The following is a 17255-nucleotide window of genomic DNA, read 5'->3' on the forward strand; positions in this document are numbered from 1 at the left end:
GTATCAATTTTATTTTTAACTATTCGATTAGTTATCTCCATCTTACAGAACTAGTAAACAGATACAGGTTATTTCTTATTCTCAGTTTATTTTAAATGCATAAATAAACAATAATTTGAAATTTCAACATCTTTGTCCAGATGGGCCCACAGAAAGACATATATTCACAAGAGTGCTTATTTTATTCAGAAACTTTATTAAAACTTGGAATTAATAGAACACAAATATTAATAAAAATAAAAATGTGTATTTTATGAACATTGCCTATCAGTGACTCGTGGTAATAGTAGTCTATTAAATTAGCTATCCATTTCCTTTTTTATTGATCTGCATCTGTAGAGAAAAAAAAAGCAATATAAAAGAAAGATCAACAGCAAAACTTTACTTTCAACTCCTCATACCTTCGATTTCTAAATAAAAAAACAAATTAAGCCTAAAATTATCAAAATACGCAGAAATTAATAATAAGAATGACAGATGTTTTCCTAGTGACGCCTGATCAACATCAGTGTCCCCTTCACATATTTCCCTTTCCCTACTGTAGGATACCAAGGTACGGAATAACGTGCCGGTGACCATTGACCGTTGAGGAAGGCGTAGGTACACCAGTTAAACCACCAGCCTCCTCCTCCATAAGCAGCACAGTTATCTTCACTATTTCTGTCATTATCCTTGTCTGGTTTACTAAAGTTCATCCCAGACAAATCTTTGTCAGAATCACCAGTGTTTAACATTCTGTCACCTGTAGAATTAAAAAAAATATTCAAAACGTAATTTAAATAAGGCTTTTCACTGTCAATATTTGAAATGATTAAAATCAATTATAAATACCAAACACAGGATTTGAAAAAATAACACGAACTTTGAGATAATTTGAATGAACTTTTATACCTAAGAAAGGATGTCAAACAAGTTACATGGACTCTGAAATGATTTAAATGAATTGCTCACACCTAACTCACGATTCAAACAAGTTAACAAGTTACATAAATTTAAAAATAGCATTTTATCACGTGTTATGTAGATTGTTATTATTATTATTAATAAATGGGGTATTGATATTCGTTGTTAAATCTATTTCTTTAACTTAATTCCACTCGACTCAAAACAATTCTCCCATATCTAAGTCATATAGTCAACAAATATGAATACTTCAAAATGACGTTCATTAATAATAACTCTTTCTACGTTGCATTTCTCCTGCTAGATCTATTATTTTTTTTATAACATATCTACAAAATCATAATTCAAGCTCTTGCATAATCTTATCAGCCTATTGACACCAAATAAAACAAGCAAATTCAAAGAATTGTGGTCCCCCGCATTCGGTGTCTTAGTGAATGGAATGCCATTATATATGGCATATTGTGTCAAATATGAACGCCCTATCATATGTCATTCAAAAGTAATCGACAAAGGTAAAATTTTAAATTAGGTCAAACATGATGGTGAAGGGGTAAAAAATTATTGCATGCGCAGAAACATCTTGTCACAGGTAATGAACATGTAAAATATGAAAGCCCTATCTCTTCTCAATCAAAAGTTATAAAGAAAGATAATATTTTTGAAAAGTTTGTCAAACTTCAAAGTCAAGGTCTAATGGTTAAAAATCATAGTATTTTTTAAAAAGGCCTTATCACAGGTAACATATATGTCTAATATTAAAGACCAATTTAAAGTAATATTAATTTTTTTGAAAAGTATGTCAAACTTCAAAGTCAAGGTCATATAGACAAAAATCACAGTATATTTGAAAAAGTTTTGTCACAGGTAATGTACATGAAATATATGGAGATAACGAACAGTATTCAAGCTCAAAAGTCCATTAAACAATACAAAATAGGAGCAGAGCAAACACGGACCTCTAAACATCAGAGGTGGGATCAGGTGCCATGGAGGAGTGAGCATCCCCTGCCGACCGGTCACACCCGCCGTGTGCTCCTTGTCATGATCGGGAAATAACAGAAAAATCCGTCGACAATTCAGTGTGTAAATAATGGCCTAACAATTAGTATGAAAAACGTCAGTCAGCATTTGACTCAATGATAAATTGTACTTGCTGACAAGGTCATTGTATCGACCATAGAACTTACGAAATGATGACTTTAAAGGAGACGGCTTATATTCTTGTTTCATCAACTTGTTTGTCAATAATTTACCTCGTTTTAGAAATTGTACATACGTAGAGCATGCTCTTGCGTATCGAATCAACTGAGAGATATATACCCCGCAGGCAGGTGATGAAGGTATACATAAGTAAGGGAAGTTGACGATTGAAAAGTTAAAGTCATCACGTTTATCATAAAGCTATAAAGCTTGGTTGTTAGATTACCATTAACGTCTTTTTCAAGTAAAATATCCAAATATGAAACAGATGTATCAGACTCTGTGGTATCTTTTATCTCAAGCTCACCAGGATATATCGTATCGACATAAGAATGAAAATAGCCATTGTTAATTGACAATACGTCGTCGATATATCTAAATGTCGAGTTGAAGGCCACAGCAAGTGTTTTCTTCTTTTCACGTAAAATATTTTGGACAAATTCTGCTTCATATGAATACAAAAAAGGTCTTCCAATAACGGGGCGCAATTGGTACCCATGGGTAAGTACATTTACGAGTTACATGTGAAATATGAAAGCCCTACCTCTTCTCATTCAAAAGTTATCACCAAGGTTAATGTTTTTGTGACAGACAGACAGATTGACAGACTAATGAGATTTATTGTTTCCTCGCTTTTGCAAAAGCGGGGACAATTAAATAATTTAAAACCAATGGTTTTATGGTGAAAAATGTGACATATAAATAAATCAGGTGAAAAGAATCTTTAAAAAAATGGTAAATCATTTACACACACAATGACTGTAGCATAAAATATTTCAAATTATTTTTCTAACGCAATAAATAATTTTGTCAGAACTTATCATTTATATCAATTTTTGTAGATACACGGAAAATGATAAAGGTGTGAGTACTATTTTTAAATAACGTACCTTCGAAATACTTTGACCTTATTAAAAAAGAATCATTGTTTTGAACTGGGGGTGGGTCTACTCAAGGATAATAAACAGAGGTTACATATACATTTTGCTTGTGGAAAACATGATATTAAATTAAAATTGCCAAAGCCCTTTTTATACATTAAGCATGTCTCATCTCCTTCTAGTTATTTTTCCCTTCTTCACTTCTCTAACACTATCTCTTTTTATCGATAGTCAAATATTCTTTCCCCTCTCTCAAACACAATAGTCACGCAATTAACTTATTACTTACCCAAGGTTCCGGAAGCAGTCCCTCCAAGAAAGAGTCTGTAGTTATCTATTTCATCATTGATAGAAAACTGCTGATATAGTTCATACAAAGTTGTACCATTTTGTAATGTAATGGAGACGTAAAGGGATGAGCTTTCTCGCTTGGTAAGCTGGTGAATGACGTCATTTCCTTCAATACGTTATTGAAAGTGGATGAGGTATAAAAAAAGTACATTGGAATAGACTGAGTATTCTCATATATGCTTTTTTCATGAGCATTGAATTTGTACTGTATTAGATTTAACAAAATATTAATTGCGAAAAGTGTTAATATAAAGAATTCCATTCCTTAAAATGTACGCAGATGAAAATAAGTAGACTGCTTAAGATACTAACAGATATAAATAAACATTTACCAATCCAGTATGAGTCATCAGGGTTCCCAAACCCATTCTTGTAGTCCGCCCACGTTCTGTTAAAATTCACTGATATATTCACCCGTTTCTGAATTGCCTACAAGTTATCAACAGAAAATAAATATCCTGAAGTCTGACAATCTGTTCATCTTTTTGTTTTGTCTTACTTGTAATTTCATTGAGAGAGAGAGAGAGAGAGAGGGAGAGAGAGAGAATCTTACTGTCCACCCTCCACCATCAATTTCCATATCACAGTACCCGCTGACCAGGGTCTCGTTATCAAAGGGATATATTTCATAAACACCAGACTCCGTTAGATTACAACCTTGAAAAAGAACGACACTTAATTATAATAATAATAAAAAATAGAGAGAGAGAGAGAGAGAGAGAGAGAGAGAGAATACCTTTCTTAGCAGTTTGCAATGTTCTGTTATTTAAAAGGGCGTAAATTTCGACAATGTTTCTGTTAAACTTCTGCTCAATTTCCTGAATCTTGTTCTCGCAATTCATTTTAATCTTCTTGTTTTCCCTTCTCTCTTCTCTGTTTCCGACGCAAAGAATTAACCTGTGTTTTCAATGTATCTACCGTGTGCTTTGAAGCGGTATCCTTACTTAGAGTGTCAAACCGTCTTTCCAAATTTTCTATCTTCTGTACTAAAATCTTGTCCTGACTAATCTGAATATCTACCTGTCTTTTTACCGATTCTACCGTCTGCGCTAAAGTATTGTCCCGAATTAAAGAATTAACTTGACTTTTCAATGTATTTAGTGCCTGCTGTAAAGGGAGACCATCGTTTCTGTAGACGCCATGCTTCGCTTCACAGAACTAACGTCGTCCACTAATGCCTTTACATCCTTGACCATGGCTAAACGGATGAGAGTTTCCTCGTTGATGATCTGCCGATTAACGTCGATTTCCTGAATGTCACGTCTTTCATTGATCAAAGCCGTAGAGTTCGGATCATACATACCGGTTAACAAGGACCGGTGATATTGATATAAAAAGCAGTAAAAGAATGGAAAACATCATCCTTTCAATTTCAAGGCGAACTTACCAGAGCAGAACAATGTTGTGTCTCAATCAGAGATTTCATACGGTATATTTAGAAAGGTTTGGGGATTTCCTCAATCAGAAGATGCCATATGGAGAGATGTCTCGGGATTTCTCAGTATTAGCGGGATGTAAAAACCAGAAATACTTGAAAGTACATATTGTTTGAAGTATAACAGGAATCACTTTCACTGGGCCAAAGGATAACATAACTATCTCACAAAATGTTTTTGATTATGTCATTAAAGGTGCTTAGACACAGATTTAAACTTAATATTTTCTCAAATTTTCTGTATAATACCACGACATATATATTGCAATATCATTTCACTCGAAAATATAATTAAAATCTTATTTTATCTGGATATTATTGGAACTACGAATTCCGGGACGCGTTTGATTAACACATCTTTGCACTTACACAAATTTTAACTTTATCCTTAATATTCAAGAAAAGAAGCGATTTTGCTATGTATAAATGAAAAATATTACATCTAAAACGCAGAAAATTCAGAGTAGAAATGTTCGAAAGCAAAACCAACTCACCAGTATTGTCAGTCCGTGTTCTGTGATGTGTACAGAGTTTAACAAATTTTAACAGAGTTTAACACACCCGTGAAACGTAAACTGCTTTTGTAAACAGGGCACGAGCTCTGTTATTGTTAATGTTTACGATTCACCACTGAGCACGGACTTACAATACTGTGAGTAGGTTTTGCTCTCGAACATTTCTACTCTGAATTTTCTGGGTTATAGTTTTAATATTTTTCATTAATACACAACAAAATTGCCACTTTTCTGAAGTATTTAGAATAAAACTCAAACACGTGAAAGCGCAAGGATGTATCAATCCAACACGTCCAGAAACTCGAAGCTGTAATAACTTCGAGATGAAATAAGATTTTTATTATATTTTAGTATGAAATGCTATAGCAACATATAAGTCATGAAATTTTACAGAAAATTTCAGAAAATAATAACAAATCTGTGTTCAAGCACCTTTAAGGTGTTTTCTGTAGAAAGAGAAAAGATAATAAAACATAAGTACTCTGGCAATTGAAACTCTTTGCTGTTTTCTGTAGAAAGAGAAAAGTTAATAAAACATAAGTACTCTGACAATTCAAACATTTTGCTGTTTTCTGTAGAAAGAGAAAAGATAACAAAACATAAGTACTCTGACAATTCAAACATTTTGCTGTTTTCTGTAGAAAGAGAAAAGATAATAAAACATAAGTACTCTGGCAATTGAAACACTTTGCTGTTTTCTGTAGAAAGAGAAAAGATAATAAAACATAAGTACTCTGACAATTCAAAACTTTGCTGTTTTCTGTAGAAAGAGAAAAGATAATAAAACATAAGTACTCTGACAATTGAAACACTTTGCTGTTTTCTGTAGAAAGAGAAAAGATAATAAAATATAGGTACTCTGACAATTCAAACACTTCGCTGTTTTCTGTACAAAATGAATTGAAACATTTTGCCGTGTCATGTAGATATGTTAACAAAACAATTTAAACTATCATATGCTACGTGTTTATTTCACACTTAAATATATAAGTACTTCCTGTAAAATACAGACAAAGAACCTAAGAATATGAAATCTTGAAAACGAATTGAGTTTTTCTATATTTTATGTACTTGACCAGCACAAAATTCACAATGCAGACATACTATTAGGATTTTAACGATGAAAGAGTACAATCAATATAGGATCGCAGCATTTTTTACAAACTTCAATAACTTTTAAAAACATTTATAAATTTAACTTTGAATTTAAACTTGGTTATGCCCTTGCACTACTGAAATTTATATGTGACCTAGATATTGCAGGTTTAAGTGCTAAAATTACGTGATTGTCACACACATGACGATTCTAAATAGAAAATCTAATCATCCTCAATATGTAGTTAATAATAATAATTACATTTGTCAGATATAAGAAAGGTATTAAAAAGAAATGTTTTCCAGATTAAAAATTTATTTTAGATCACAAACAAGCGCTTGTCCTTCCCCGGTTAAAAAAAAATGGTAAGTAGGTGAGGGATTTTTTTTATTCATATAACATTATATAATATAACTTTGAAATGAATAAAAAAATATAATTGTTTCCTTGAGGTTAAAATGTGCTAAGTCGGGTAGTTTTTAAGCAGTCGGTCGGGAGAGGATAAAGAAACAATTTTTGATAGAAGTTCTGACCAAAGAATATTTTAATCACAAGAATCATTTCACTTGTAAGATCTGTATTACAGATGTGAAGGTATTGGTTTTTGACACACATAATATATCACCAAAGAATCAACAATTCCAGTAATGGTATCAATTACTAAAGTTTATTCTTTTTTTTATTCTTTTTTTATGGTTTACTGTACTAAACGCAAATCATTTGCCACACACCACGAACAATATTTCAAAAATATTTATTTTAGCCTGGTTACATGTATTTTACAAACTATAAATGATAAAACATTCTAAAAAATCTATGATACACAATAAAATAATATTTGGCTTAATATTTTTTGAGGCTGAACATAATTCTTAAGAACCATTCGACCGCCATATTTTTTTTTCATTCGACATAATTTCTACAAACCCTATACATGTAAAAACTGTTCACATGGTGACGGTTCAGTGTCATATTTATTTCAGAGTTCGACTATAGACATCCTAACATTATGCATGAAAAAGACACGGTAGAGAAACAAATAATACTTGTTTTTTATTCCATTACTAATCATGGATATAGCTTGTGCTACATAGTTTTAGCTCCTCACAGTTATTAACCTCAAATTTTATAGTTATCCTCTTATTTCAAGTATGACAAGCCAATTTGTTAACAACACAGCTATGGTAAGGACGCCCATGAAATATACGCCTTAATATATTCAGGAAAAATGAAAACAATTTTAATATTTTCTTAACAGCATTAGTTTTGATGAATGTGAATTGTGGTGTTTGCACTTGTATATATCGCGTCTCTGCTAAAAGTTCTACGATATAAAGGTATCTTTCCGCTACAAAAATCTATTCTGTTTTGTTTGAGACAAATTTCTTAACATGAAAAGTGCTGGGAGCAACTTCCTCATGTTCGGGAATTGTATAAAATTTAGCTGTCTTTCCATGAACTGCAGACATAGATGTAATACGCACTGGAATAATGTTACATAACAGAATAAATAAACAATGCACAACCAGCTCCCAGTACTTTTCAGAATAGTAGGAATAATACCTACACGTGTTTAAAAAAAATCAGAATTTATAGTGAAGTGTCTATCGTTGAACCTTTGATATTTTAGAGAAGATGGACCCCCATTCTAGCACGTTACTGTAAAAATGTGCTCCCTACGGCTCTATATAAAGTCTACACACTATCAATTTAGTTGGACTATAAAATGTGGATTAATATATTTTAGAATATGTCTTTATTTTGGTTCAGTAAAGCTTGTTTCGTATCCATTCTTATTTTTACAAACTACGATAATAGCTTGATCCACGCCTCAAGTACAGAGAAACTGTCTGTCAAACTAAGAAATGACGTCATCTCAGAAAGTACAGCGAGATCAAGCTGGCTTTCATTCTAAGTGCTATTTTGGCAAGATAATTTGCATATCCATTTATCGTTATAACATTTATGAGAAACGAAAGTATTTGAGTGTGTTTTAAAAAGAACTATAGTATTTATTCATCGAGATTCATTAGTACCGTTTTAACGTGACGTCATAATATCTTTCCCGAACCTCTGCATAGGCTGACGTAAATATGGGTGTCCTTAACCTAGCTGCGAAATTCATTTCAGTTATGATTTTTTGTTTGTAGTATTATTCTCTTGAATGCCGTGTAATTTGAATAGAATCTAAAAATTAAAAAAACCCTGCAGCATTCATTTATACATTCATTAATTCTATAAAATACATGTGAAAGCATTCAAATCAAGATGAAATAAACAATACAAAATTCTTAAGTAATACATGTCCATGTGTATGTTTTTTTTCGACAATATTTGGTAAGGAATGAATGAATACTGAACGCCTTGGTAAATGTATCATTGCCTTCCATTTTCTATCGCAAAATAGTACGCATTCGCTAACAAATTCATTTGAGCCAAATTTAAAAGACAGATTCATTTTCCCACATCGTCTCTGTTTTTTTTTTTGGTTGGTTTGGGACCTGTACTCATCGAATGACAAACCAATTCAACTTTTCCGTGAAATGTGAAGATAAAAAAGTAATGATTCTAAAAAGTCACAAAAATTCCTCAATGGCTCTTGTTCCCATCTTTGATGTTTTCAGAGGTCTATGTTTGCTTTGCTCAAAACAAAAAATTAAAAGAATTAAAAAAAAAAAGAAGAAAGAACAATGAGGGCAAGTATCCCTTAAGTTATCTCTATGTGGCAGAATTGTTAAAAAAAACCCAGAACATTTCTTATTATCAGTTTATATAAAATGCATAAATAGACAATAATAATGATTTGAAATTTCAACAATTTTTTTAAGCAGGGCCAACAGAAAGATAAACATCCACAAGGATGTCAATTTTATCAAGAAACCTTTATTAAAACTAGGAATTAATAGAACACAAATATTAATAAAAATGAGACTGTCTATTTTATGAACATTGTTTATGAGTGACTTGTAATAATTCTGTTGAATTAGCCATTTTTTGTCAGTGACGGTTTATAATTGTGTTCTATTTATATAATAGTGTAATTATTTGGATGTACTATGCCGAAATAGTAGTGAGGGTCTGACACATGGTGCACGATCCATTATGCTGACTCTTGTTTGTATACGACAATTTAATTAAATTCTCAATCCCAAACCTGTTTGGAGACCAATCGGAACTCCTCGGATGTCTCGCGAACTTGAGTTAGCGAGACATCGGAGGAGTTCCGATTGGTTTGCAGACGTTAAATCTAAATGAAAATTTTCTTAAACATTCTTTAATCAAGCGTTATATCAGAAAGCGTTTTAATGACTCCGAAGTACCAATAATTTTGGTTACTGATAAATTCAATTATTTGTTAGAGAATTTTTCATTCAGATCCTTGTCAATAATATCAGTCTTTTAGAAATGATATTCATTTATTTCTTGTTTTGTGACAAATGTATAAAAACTACGTTTATATACTTGAAAATACGTTCCGGAAAGTAATGGGGTTTGTGGCGTAATCGGTAACGCATTGGACTGACGTTCTCGAGATCGTGAGTTCGATCCCCAGCGTGGGTGCTAAATACATTTTCTCTAGAAAATACAGCCGTGCACTAATTCGGCATAGTATGCTTACGCTATATAAATCCTTAGAACACTATGCGAAAATAGTTGGGTATTGATTTTATAGAGACAAACTGACAGGAAGCATAATGATGCATTATCCATCCATTTCCTTTCTTTATTAATCTGTATCCGAAGAGAAAAACAAAAAGCAATATAAAAGAAAGATTAACAACAAACTTTACTTTCAACTCCTCACACCTGCTATTCCAGATTATAAAAAAAAAATTAAGTGTAAAATTACCCAAAACGCAGAGATTTATAAGAATGACAGATGTTTACCTAGTGACGTCTTATTAACATCATTGTCTCTGTCACCATTGATTCACGCTGAATAGTAGGATACCAAGCTCTGTACCAGTATGCCGAGGACCAGGGACCGTTAAGAAAGGCCCCGTGACACCTGTTAAACCACCAGCCCCCTCCTTTCCCATAAAAAGCAGCACAGTTACCACTCCATCTGTCGTTATCCTTGTCTGGTGAACTAAACGACATCCCAGACAGATCACTGTAATTGGGATAACCAGTGTCTAACATACTGTCACCTGTAGAATTAGAGACAATATATTACAGTAGTCATTGGGATTATCAGTGTTTAACTTACTGTAACCTGTAAAATTAGAGACAATATATTACAGTAGTCATTGGGATAACCAGTGTCTAACATACTGTCTCCTGTAGAATTAGAGTCAATATATACAGAAGTCATTGGGATAACCAGTGTCTAACACACTGTCTATTGTAGAATTAGAGACAATATATTACAGGAGTCATTGGAATAACCACTGTCTAACATACTGTTTCCTGTAGAGACAATATATTACAGTAGTCATTGGGATAACCAGTGTCTAACATACTGTCTCCTGTAGAGACAATATATTACAATAGTCATTGGAATAACTAGTGTCTAACATACTGTCACCTGTAGAATTAGAGACAATATATTACAGTAGTCATTGGGATAACCAGTGTCTAACACACTGTCTATTGTAGAATTAGAGACAATATATTACAGGAGTCATTGGAATAACCAGTGTCTAACATACTGTCTCCTGTAGAGACAATATATTACAATAGTCATTGGAATAACTAGTGTCTAACATACTGTCACCTGTAGAAATAGAGACAATATATTACAATAGTCATTGGGATAACCAGTGTCTAACATACTGTCTCCTGTAGAGACAATATATTACAATAGTCATTGGAATAACTAGTGTCTAACATACTGTCACCTGTAGAATTAGAGACAATATATTACAGTAGTCATAGGGATAACCAGTGTCTAACATACTGTCTTTGTAGAATTAGAGACAATGTATTACAGTAGTCATTGGTATAACCAGTGTCTAACATATTGTCACCTGTAGAAATAGAGACAATATATTACAGTAGTCATTGGGATAACCAGTGTCTAACATACCGTCACCTGTAGAATTAGAGACAATATATTACAGTAGTCATTGGGATAACCAGTGTCTAACATACCGTCACCTGTAGAATTAGAGACAATATATTACAGTAGTCATTGGGATAACCAGTGTCTAACATACTGTCTATTGTAGAATTAGAGACAATATATTACAGTAGTCATTGGGATAACCAGTGTCTAACATACTGTCACCTGTAGAATTAGAGACAATATATTACAGTAGTCATTGGGATAACCAGTGTCTAACATACTGTCACCTGTAGAAATAGAGACAATATATTACAGTAGTCATTGGGATAGCCAATTAAAATGTTTATTACCATTCATATATCCCATTGAGCTTGAAAAAAAGATACCACAGAGTGTGACACGTCTGTTTCATATTTGGATATTTTACTTGAAAAAGACGTAAATAGTAATCTAACAAGAAAGCTTTATGATAAACGTGATGACTTTAACTTTTCAATCGTCAACTTCCCTTACCTATGCAGCAATATACCCTCATCACCTGCATATGGGGAGTATATCTCTCAGTTGATTCGATACGCAAGAGCATGCAATCTCGTTGAAAGTCATAATTTCGTAAGTTCTGTGGTCGATAAATGACATTGTCAGCAAATACAATCTATAATTAAGTCATATGCTGACTGACGTTTTTCATACTAATTGTTAGGTCATTATTTACACACTGAATTTTCGACGGATTTTCCCCTGATATACCATCATGACAAGGAGCACACGCCGGGTGTGACCGGTCGGCAGGGGATGCTTACTCCTCCATGTCACCTGATCCCACCACTGATGTTTTTAAGGTCGCGCTTGCTCTTCTCCCGATTCGTACTGTTTTAATGGACTTGAATGCTGTTCCTTATCTCCATATTTCATGGATGCAATTTCTTTAACTTAATAAATAAAGGTTTTAATCATATTTTAACGCAACCAAAGAAACCGACATCCCCATATCACATTATTTAACTGAGTCGTTATCTCCTTATTTCATTCTATAACATATCCACATAATCATTATCTGTGCTCTGACATTTGCTTATCGAGTCTAATGACACCAAGTAGAGTTTAAATAATGTAAAAGCAATGGTTTATGTTGAAGAATGTGACATATGCAAAATAAATTGGCTCATAAGAATCGTTACAAGGACTGGTAAATCATATGTACAAAAATAATAGCTGTAGCATGAAATATTTCAAATTATTGTTCTTTTTTCAACGCAATAAATGCTTTTCTCAGGCCATATTACCATTTATATCAATTTGTGTAGCTACACGGGAAAAGAAAAAGGCGTGGGTACTATTTATAAATAAAGTGCCTTGAATATACTTTGACCTTATTTAAAAAGAATGATTGTTATGAACTGGGAGGGGGAGGGCAAAAATCTGTTCAAGAATAAAAAACAGAGGTTTCATACATTTTGCTGGTGGAAGACATGACATAAGATTAAAATTGCCAGAGCCCTTTTTATACATTTTATACATTAAGCATCTCTTTTTTTTTTCTAATTCCCTCTCCTTATTTTCACTTCCCCCTTTCTCTCACACTCTATCTCCCTTTCTTTGTATTGATAGTAAGACTAACTTATTACTTACCCAAGGTTCCGGTAGCAGGCCCTCCAAGAAAAAGTTTGTAGTTGTCTTTTTCATCAGACACGGAAAACTGAAGATAAAATTCGTATAAAGGTCGGCCATTTTGTAATGTTATAGAGACGTAGAGGGATGAGTTGCTTCTCTTGGTAAGCTGGTGAATGACGTCATTTCCTTCAATACGTTATTGTAAGAGTGTATTAGGTATTGAAAAAGTAAATAAACGAATTGTTCGAATATGTTAATTATTCTTACGGTAAATATGCGCTTTTTTAATGATGGTTGAACTTATCATGTAATATATCACAAATATAATAAACATTTACACAGGTACGTCATGGTATATCATAAATGAGTATTAAATGTGTTATATTATTGAATTGTAGGGAATCGATACTATAAAAAAGATTATGAATTATGAAATCATAAATATAAATTTCGAAAAGTATAATAATTCAATAAAATTCCATTCCTTGCAATATACGCAGATGCAAATACGTACACATTGCTAATGATATTAACAAATATTAATAAGAATTTACCAATCCAGTAAGAGTCATTAGGGGTTCCAAACCCATTCTTGTACTCCGCCCACGTTCTGTTAAAACTCACGGATCCACTCACCCGTTTCTGGATTGCCTACAAGTTATCAACAGAAAATAAATATCTTGAAGTCTGACGATCTTTTGTTTATCTTTCTGTGTTGTTTTACTTGTAATTTCAAGAGAGAGAGAGAGAGAGAGAGAGAGAGAGAGAGAGAGAGAGAGAGAGAGAGATATCTTACTGTCCACCCTCCGCCCTCAGTCTCCATATCACAGTACACGCTAACCTGGGACTCGTTATGAAAGGGATATATTTCATAAACACCAGACTGTGTTTGTCCTTGTAGATAGTGGTCCTTGCAATCCGTTATTTTTGAACCTTTAAGAAAGAATGACTCTTAATAATACATACCCCCCCCCCCCCCCCTCCATACCCACACCCACCCACACACACCCAGAGAGAGAGAGAGAGAGAGAGAGAGAGAGAGAGAGAGAAAGAGAGAGAGAGAGAGAGAAAGAGAGAGAGAGAGAGAGAAAAAATACCTTTCTTAACGATTTGCAATGTTCTGTTTTTTAGAAGTTCGTAAATTTCGGCTATGTTTCTATTAAACTTCTGCTCAGTTTCTTGAATCGTTTTCTCACAAATCATTACAATCTTCTTGTTTTTTCTTCTCTGTTTCCGACTCAAAGAATTAACCCGTGTTTTCAATGTGTCTACCGTCTGCTGTAAAGCGTTATCCTTACTTAGAGTATCAACTCGTCTTTCCAAATTTTCTATCTTCTGTGCTGAAATCTTGTCCTGAATTAACAGAATATCTACATGGCTTTTCAATGATTTTACATTCTGCGCTAAAGTATTGTCCCGAATTAAGAAGTCAACCTGCCTTTTCAATGTATTTAGCGCCGGCTGTAGAGAGGAGACAATCGTTACCGTAGACTCCATGCTTCGCTTCACAGAACTGACATCGTCCACTACTGCCTTTACATCCTTGACCACGGCTAAACAGATGAGAGTTTCCTGGTTGATGATCTGCCGAAGAACGTCGATTTCCTGAATGTCACGTCTTTCATTGATCAAAGCCGTAGAGTTCGGATCATAAGTACCAGTTAACAAGGAACCCGTTTTAGCTTCTGATTTTGGAACAAAAATCAGTAAAAGAATGGAAAACATCATCTTTTCTATTTAAATTAGAACCTACCCAACAGAACAATGTTGTGTCTAAGTCAGAGATTTCATACGGTATATATAGAGAGGTTTGGGGATTTCCTCAATCAGAATGTAAAAAAAAACCCCAGAATACTTGAAAGTACTTGATGCTTTATCTATGTAAGGAATCACTTACACTGGGCCGGAGGACAACATACGTATCTCACAAATGTTTTGGTTACATCATTAAGTTGTTTGTAGACGAAAAGAGAAATGATAACAGAGACAGAAGTGTTATGACAATTGAACCACTTTGTTGTTTTCTGTAGATAATGTAAACAGAGCATTTTTTTTACAATCACATGCTACGTGTTTATTTTACACTTGAATATATAAATACTTCATGTAAAATACGGACAAAGAAAATCAGAATATGAAACTAGTCAATAAATGCTATTATATTTATATCAACAAGTATTGTGAGTTTCTGTTGTTAACTTAACTCTCCTCTTCATATCTTGCTCATTTATATTTCAAATATTTTACCTGATTTGTTTGTTTGTTTTTTGGTAAAATGAATAGGAATATGAAATAAAAATTTTACAAATATATTCGAAATGTATATTTATCGATATCTAGATTTCATATTTAACTTGGAAATTAGATTTTAACTCGAATTAAAAGTCCTTACTCTAACCCTGAAAAATAAACTGAAAAGACTATATGAATTATAACGATTTTTTTCCTTACAAGTGTCGTTTATTAATATTCAATCTAAAATTAATGTATCCTTCACACAAAGTATTTTTATCATTTTTTCTTCAATGGCACAGATTGTTTGATTTAATAAGAAATGATATTGTTTAAGTAATTAATTGTGAGACAAATAGCTTATTTGCTTAAACACATGCATTTTTTTTCAAATGTTAAAAAAAAAACGATTTTAACATGATTACTGGCAGAAAGTTATTCTATGAGGAAATATAATATAATTTAAAAATTTCAAAATGATTCGTTATTTCATTGATAAGAAAAAAATGAAATGGATTAAACATTGATAGGTAACTCCGGCACCTTGCCAAGGTGTGAACTTCATAAGCGACCCCTGTATCGCGCTATGCCTATTTACGGTGGTAGATTGTAAAGTTTTAATAAAATATTTCAAGATTTAAAAGCAATAAAGAGGTAGAGCCATGTTTAGCCAAAATTGGCCTAATGTCAAAAAATTGCGAAGTTTTGTTATGTTATGAATTAACATTTTTTCTTTCAGGATATATGTTTGTTTTTTGTCTAATATTTTGTAATTAAAGCGAAAATCAGTTTTTAGCAAAGCACCTTCATTCCGAGAGATTATAAAAATATGAACGTAACGTCACCGAATGTACTGGATCCAGGTTGAACAATAATGAATATAATAATTTGTGACATCGTGTGTTTACTGGACGAAAGATAGTCTAAATGATAATGGTAACGCTGGAAAATAAAAAAGTCATATAAATGTATATTTCTTCTTTTTATTACCATAAGACCTGAACAGCTGTGAAAGGGATATTTATATGTTCTACAAAAAAAAAAAAAAAAAAAAAAAAAAAAAAAAAAAAAAAGAACCTAATTTAATTATACATGTAGTTCAGGATAACTTCTACCTTTTTCATTCGACCCTCATTTACTCTTAACAATTATTTTACCTTTATTAATGAATTAATGAATCTATACATCGTGAAAGTAGTTCTCTATTTGAAACATGATTTATGAAGCCGAAAATCGAATCATTTTTTGTTCAACTGGTGAAAGGCCTGAATCATAGTGGGAGTAACAGAACCTGGCCTTGCACATCGCATGATAAACAGTAAGTTATATTTTAGTAAACATATGGTATATTATCTGTTTTGCATGATAAAAATATTTTATTTCTTTTTAACCTCTGTAATCAATGTAAAGATTTTGGAATTTCCGGTATATTGGATGTGTCGGTGGAAGTTACAGATTGCCACGTGTTTTCAATTTACATGTAATCCGAAATTCCTCTGTCTAACCTCCACTTTAAGATTGCGAAAAGTTCGGGAAAGGGGGAAGGGGGGCTCAGATCGGTAGCCATGATATTGCAAAGTGGAGATTCAGCAACAATAGTCAGTTGGTGTCGCTACCATGTCACTTTGAAAATTTTGAGAAAAGAATGAGTCTGAGAAATCTCGGATTAATATAGAAAACGTAGATCTGGGCACAGGAGTCGACAGTTTTATCCATAAAGCAACGTAAACAATAACCAGTGAGCTTTGCGAGCACTCGCGAAGCTCACTGGTTATTGTTTACGTTGCTTTATGGATAAAACTGCCGACTCCTGTGATAGTGGAGTGGTAACCTTTTCTTTTTTTATTTTTAAAGAAAACCACAAACCCTAGGAAAAGGAGATTGATTATCATTTCAGAAGAAGTCGTGTACAAATGTAGATTAAAGTAGAATAAATTCAGATTTCAAAATATATTGAACCAGGTGAGTGTAAATCAGGTTCAGTACAACTGTACAATCAGGACATTTAGCTACGTAG

General features: G+C 32.9%; 2 protein-coding genes across 3 annotated transcripts; both read right to left on the bottom strand.

Moving 5' to 3' along the window:
- Positions 1-163: 163 nt before the first annotated feature.
- Positions 164-8533, bottom strand: LOC133199232 (fibroleukin-like). The gene is made up of 5 exons (XM_061335081.1): positions 4075-8533; positions 3892-3995; positions 3671-3767; positions 3277-3444; positions 164-742 (listed from the first exon to the last, which is right to left on the bottom strand). The coding sequence occupies exons 1-5, from the start codon at positions 4178-4180 to the stop codon at positions 486-488; spliced, it is 732 nt and encodes a 243-aa protein (XP_061191065.1). The 5' UTR covers positions 4181-8533; the 3' UTR covers positions 164-485.
- Positions 8534-8597: 64 nt separating this feature from the next.
- LOC133199223 (fibrinogen-like protein 1) lies at positions 8598-14747 on the bottom strand. Of its 2 annotated transcripts, none has more exons than XM_061335062.1 (6): positions 14104-14747; positions 13803-13939; positions 13561-13657; positions 13025-13192; positions 10273-10535; positions 8598-9021 (listed from the first exon to the last, which is right to left on the bottom strand). In XM_061335062.1, the coding sequence occupies exons 1-5, from the start codon at positions 14732-14734 to the stop codon at positions 10273-10275; spliced, it is 1296 nt and encodes a 431-aa protein (XP_061191046.1). In that variant the 5' UTR covers positions 14735-14747; the 3' UTR covers positions 8598-9021. The 2 variants fall into 2 exon arrangements, with proteins under 2 accessions (XP_061191046.1, XP_061191045.1); XM_061335061.1 differs by having other exon boundaries at positions 8598-9026.
- Positions 14748-17255: the final 2508 nt, after the last annotated feature.

This window comes from Saccostrea echinata, unplaced genomic scaffold (assembly GCF_033153115.1).
Source record: "Saccostrea echinata isolate AGI-Se365-2 ecotype Australia unplaced genomic scaffold, CSIRO_AGI_Sech_v1 ptg000033l, whole genome shotgun sequence".
NCBI lineage: Eukaryota > Metazoa > Mollusca > Bivalvia > Ostreida > Ostreidae > Saccostrea > Saccostrea echinata.